At 37.9% G+C, this 5,438-nt stretch overlaps 1 protein-coding gene across 1 annotated transcript; it reads right to left on the bottom strand.

Annotated features, from left to right (window-relative positions):
• Positions 1–1,888: 1,888 nt before the first annotated feature.
• LOC101291869 (transcription factor FER-LIKE IRON DEFICIENCY-INDUCED TRANSCRIPTION FACTOR-like) lies at positions 1,889–3,595 on the bottom strand. Its single transcript, XM_004288881.1, has 4 exons — positions 3,099–3,595; positions 2,821–3,021; positions 2,155–2,331; positions 1,889–1,990 (listed from the first exon to the last, which is right to left on the bottom strand). Exons 1-4 carry the CDS (start codon positions 3,591–3,593, stop codon positions 1,889–1,891), a joined length of 975 nt encoding a protein of 324 aa, XP_004288929.1. The 5' UTR covers positions 3,594–3,595.
• Positions 3,596–5,438: the final 1,843 nt, after the last annotated feature.

Consider the following 5,438-nt stretch of genomic DNA (forward strand, 5'->3'; position numbering starts at 1 on the left):
TTGCAGTTTGGATGGAAATCTGAATTTGGAAGATCATACACCTCTCTCCATACGCCCAAGAGAATGCCTGTGGTATGCCAGTTATGTCTAGTTCACTAATTCTCACTTTTTGTCTAAAATAAGTGTCTACTGGAAACAGATATTTACTTTTGTTTAATTTACACTCGGTCTATATATCTGTTGTGTTTTGTACGCTTTTCAATGTTGGTCTTGGCTTCAAGCAGGAAAGATAGATTGCTTCAGGGTCTAGCTGTTATGATATGTACCTGTTACATAAGGAACCTGAAAAGTAAACTTGAGGAGTTCTCGTTCTTGACAGTAAAACCCTAGCTGCACGCTGTTGACCTCCCCCTTTTCTCATTTCTTCCACAGATCTCTCCTCTGTTGATTCAAACCATCCTTGTCTAGGTAGCTCCATTTAACTTCGTTATGGAGCAATTGTTGGCCAGCCCTTTGGGTGACTGAGGAGGTTGACAATGAACCATTATGCGGTCTCCATAACCATCTGATCAATCTATAGAAGTGGTATCCGTCAACATAGAATGCGCTCAACTGCGGTGCTCTAAATTACTCTCATCAAAATGCCAAATAACCTTGAAGCTTGTAGACTTGAAAAGAAAAGAGAAAGAAACTAGGGCTAGCCGGCTAGGCTTACCAAGCCAAAACCTCTTCAGCAGACACACTTTGTTGCTTTGGGGGGATTTTTCTTTTTGGACCCCGATGGACGCTACATTTTCTTCTTCAGCAGAGATGCTTCAGTATGATTCTTTGCTTGTACCGGCTTTCCTCTCAATATTGGAGGGAGGCCAAGAGCTTTGGCTGAGAAATTTGGAGCAGCTCCTTTTCGGCTCTTCCCCTCTTATAAGTCATGATCGAGGCTTTCACCAAAACCTGTTTTTGGTTTCTTTGGGGAGGATGCTGGAGAAGGAGGCCGGTTTCGTTTCTCAGATGGCGGTGCCACAGCTTTTTGTTATGAAGCTACACTTGCAGGGCAGTCATTCTTTTGCATATCAAAAACATCCTCAGTGCTTACCACTACGTACCTGCTCAGACCGAGTTTGCATATCTTGCATCTCAGGGCATGCTTGCAGTCTCTTGCACCTGCGGTGCATTGTTAAAACTGTGGTCAGTACTAGATCTCCCTTTGCAGCTCTTTTTTTTTTCAGTTTCCACAAAACATCTATCCTTTTGTGATTATCCATAGTTGGTTAGTTGGTAGATTGTTTTTTTTTNTTTTTTTTTTTCGGTCTTGGTAGTGGAGATGTTTACTCTTTCACATTTCGACAAAAATATAATGTATGATTGACACAACGAGATGTCCGGTGCTTTAGTTGGTTAGCAGTGGAGCTGCAGATTTATAATTGCAGGTTGTCAACTATGCATGCTAGCCAGAGGAGGAGATCAAGAATTCAAGGCGTGGGTGGTCACTGGGTTTATTTTTCAAACCATGTATGTGTGTGTGTGCTAGGATTATGAGAAATGGTATTGACAACAAACCATGAATCTTATTAACAACCATTTCCATGATCAACAACTAACAATAGAACTAATAATAGAGTGAGGTCAAGTGAACAAATTTGAAGATTCCAATAATCGTATTCATCAACAAAAGTAGTAAAATTAATAGGTAAATCAATATATATATATATATATATATATAGTATCTCTTCCTCTAGATAGGAATTGTATATATATATATTTGTTGGAGTCTAATATTATAGTGGGAAACTAAAAATTTAGTACAACAGTTACAATTCCTCTGAAAAAAGAATTATCACCCTACAAATCCCTAGAATCACGTATGCTTGTACGTTTGGTCTCATTGCTCTTGGACATCTAGGGATTTTTGTTGTTAGATAGTGCTATCGAATCAGCCGCATGCATGACATCAAAAGCCTGTGGCTAATTCAAAACCCTGGTTCAGAAAAGCCCCAGTCACCCAAAATTTCAAATTTGGTAAGTTCATGATCTCCTGCTCGCACTCTTTTACCTGTTAACATGAACACACGCCGGTTAATCAAAGAAAGAAAAAAGAGAAACAACACGAACAATTACGCCGTGATGGAGACCATCATGTTAGACTGATATGTGGTGATCCTAGACCACCTAATAATTCATCTTATGTCAATGACAAAGAATATCCGAAAAGCTTACGTTCAAAATGAGTGTTATTTCGAATATCTTGGAATTAACCATGTTCAAGTTTGAACTCTGAACATTGAAGCTTGTAAGGGATTCTATAGCTCTGTAAAGTGCTGCGGCCACCCCTACTCCTCTGTTGCATCCCACTTTCACATGAAAGCCTTTCTCCTCTACTTGAGACACATCTATCTGCATATATAGGCATCCAATCGAAGCATTTTCAGGTGTTTCTTAAGCATGGTGATCGATAGATCATTAGACATGCAGGTTAGGAATGGTCTCGATCCGTCGAACACAACTGTGTGGACTGATGTTCTAACACAACACGATATATAACCATATATATTACACCAAAAGGAAAAGGCTCACGTATTAAGCTGATTATGATTGAGGACAATATCATTAATTTGTAGCATAGAATAGGGTATATAGAAAGAAGAAGTACACTCTAAACGATGTAGAAAATTATATTTATGTCGAATTTTGTCTCTGTTATTTATCTTGAGAGCGCCAACTAATCATGTTTGTAGACCAAAGTTTTTGGTTATTGTCTTCCTTTTCTTTTTCTTTTTTTAATCCCTTTTGTTCCATCAGGAAAACCAAAAAAAAGAAAAAAAGTGTCTCTGTTATACTTCCATGCACGTAAGAAGGTTGTGAGTCATGAGATAATAGTCGAACCTGAACGATTTCCTTGGTCTGTAAACGGTAATTGTCTGCAACTAATATATTCTTGGTTGGATTTTGGGTTGATCCTTGAATATCCCTTGATCCTTCCAAGGATGCTTGAAGCCCAGAAATTTCACCTTTCAGCTTCTTAGCTTGCTTTTGCAGGTCTTGCACATACATTACAGCATCTCCAATAATGGACGCCTTATCCATCTGTGCATCATCAATATATTATTTTGTGATTCAATTCTACTTATATAAGGCAACTCTATCCAACCTCCTCTTCTTACCTTAGTGATGTTAGGAACCAAGGATCTCAATGCATACAGTTTATCCTTCATCCTCCCTCTCCTCCTCCTTTCTGAAACCAAGGTTCTCGACCGATCAACCTTTGGCTTCTTAGTCGTCGTAGTTGTGGTGTTTGTGGTGGTCGTTGTTGTCGTCGTCCCACACGAGTCCTCCTCATCATTATCTTCTTCTTGAATGTCGTTCAATTCTTTCCCAGAACTCGGTAATGTAGTAAGAAGAGGAGTTGGATCGCATAGGACTGCAGTATTATGATCAAAACCAAACAAACCGACCGGATCAGTAATTGGACCAAGCAGCTGGTTATTAAAGCATGACCCGGTGATAAGGTCGATATCAAATTGAGCTGCTGGATCTTCATTTTCTCCACGAATAAGATTGATGAACTGGTCGAAGTTTTCATCATCTATGAAGTCTTGCAACTCAAAATCATTAATGATACTGTGACCTCCAAGATCTTGGTTTCCATATGCACACATCCCCTCCATTGTTTTGGATAGTGAAGTGTTTGCCTGACTGTTTGTAAGAGAGAAAAAAAGGAGGAAGTATATATAGAGCTGATGGGAGCGAATTAGTGTTCTTTGAAGTGTGAATGGAATCGAAAGATGGGTATCATGACGTTGAAACCCTTATTATACAGACCTAGCTATGAGGCATGAATTGACAAACCTAGCTACTACAAAAACAACACATTTCTTGATAAGGACATAATAGTTATCATGATCAAATGGGAGTTAATTAATTAACTAAGAGATGAAGATGACGATGATCAACTACAATCGAATTAGCTAATAAGGTTTAAAAAACCCCCCTCCTTTTAAGGTCCTACTGGTAGTATATTCTAGATATATATAACTCTGGAATGTTCTAATGTTATGCTTACAGATTTCATCATCGAACTAGTAACATCTGCATGTCATTTCATAAAACAATGATGCATCACATTGGTGAAAACTGTTGCAGCTAGAGTTTTCTAGATCAAAGACTATACCCAGATTACCCTTGATCAACACTTAGCTAGCTACACAAATCAAAAGTAAGAGTAGATGAAGCATCTAGGAAGCATCTAGAGGCACCTAATTTTCGAAAATGACTCGGGTAATCGAGAATGATCAAACAAGGCTAGCGTATCCGCTGAAATATGATTTTGTGAGACTGAAAGTTTGAAACAAATAATCAAGTATTCTCCAAGCTAGGAAGTCGTTAACAACCAATATATGCATGTCTAGATCAAATATTTCTATTTTCGGCCTTGGAAAATGCATTTTCTGGAGGCATGAGATGGTAATTTTTTTCAAGTATGAAGTGATCCTTAATAAACCAAGGCATGCTTCCTAAGAAGAGAGGCCGGTCTCCGTGGCAACAAAAACAAGAAGAAGACTACGGGAAGACTTTAGACTCTGTGGCACTTGGCTCGGTGGTGGAGGAAAAAGAACTGGAGTCCGAGGCAGATTTCCTAGTGTTACTAGGAAAGATCCCGACCACACCTTTGAAGAGACTTTCTCTCTATCCTCACAATGATAGATACACCATTGAGTGTTAGGCCTCTAATCGTTGCAAGTAGAGTATTCTTTTGGGTGAGGTAAGTTCATTTGCTTTCTAGTTTTCATGCCAACCTTTTTTGACGTAGTTTTAAGATTGTTTTTTTCAATTTGTAGTTTGTAGTTTGGATTAAGTGGTACTCTGCTTTATGTTTGAGTAGTCCTCAGACCGTTATGTTTGTTATGATTCCAATTAATGGAATTTTTCTGATTACCTCAAAAAAAAAAAAAAAAAAAAGTAAACAAGCCAATACATGCATATCTTTTCTGAAAGAAAAGAAGAAACAAACACAATTGGGATTAACATATACAGTAAACAAATAAATCTTATTAATAGCATATTGAAAATTGAAATTGGGGAATTAGAAATTACCAATATCACACTTCTTGTCATCTCTCAAGAAAAACTCTTAGGTACAACTTTGCCTACCTCGTGGCGGTGAGGCAACCTAATAGAAATGAAACAAACTTTATACCATAGCTATACATCCATGCTTTTTAAATACACAATAACCATAATACTCCACACATGTTATCCTGTTAGTTTGCCCACCCACGTGACACGTCTGCCTTACATAAGTTCGTGAGTTCAGATTGTTCTATGGCTATTTCCAATTTACTATGCTCAATGCCCTTAATTTCCTCTTTAATTTTCGCTAAATGCCCTCCTCAACTAAACAGCAAGTTTGTACAATTCGGAGGCCTCTAATGCCTCTTAAAAGGTTCATATATATATATATATATATATATATATATATATATATATATATATATATACGTTAC

Source organism: Fragaria vesca, linkage group LG1 (genome assembly GCF_000184155.1).
Source record: "Fragaria vesca subsp. vesca linkage group LG1, FraVesHawaii_1.0, whole genome shotgun sequence".
In the NCBI taxonomy this organism is placed as follows: Eukaryota; Viridiplantae; Streptophyta; class Magnoliopsida; order Rosales; family Rosaceae; genus Fragaria; species Fragaria vesca.

Bases quoted from the DNA above. Each gene is read 5' to 3' on its own strand.
- LOC101291869 (XM_004288881.1), bottom strand. From the start codon at position 3,593: ATGTGTGCATATGGAAACCAAGATCTTGGAGGTCACAGTATCATTAAT. The intron at 3,022-3,098 runs GTAAGAAGAGGA...GATGATGCACAG, and splicing joins TGGTTCCTAACATCACTAAG to ATGGATAAGGCGTCCATTAT. The intron at 1,991-2,154 runs GTAAGCTTTTCG...TCATGTTAACAG, and splicing joins AAATAACACTCATTTTGAAC to GTAAAAGAGTGCGAGCAGGA.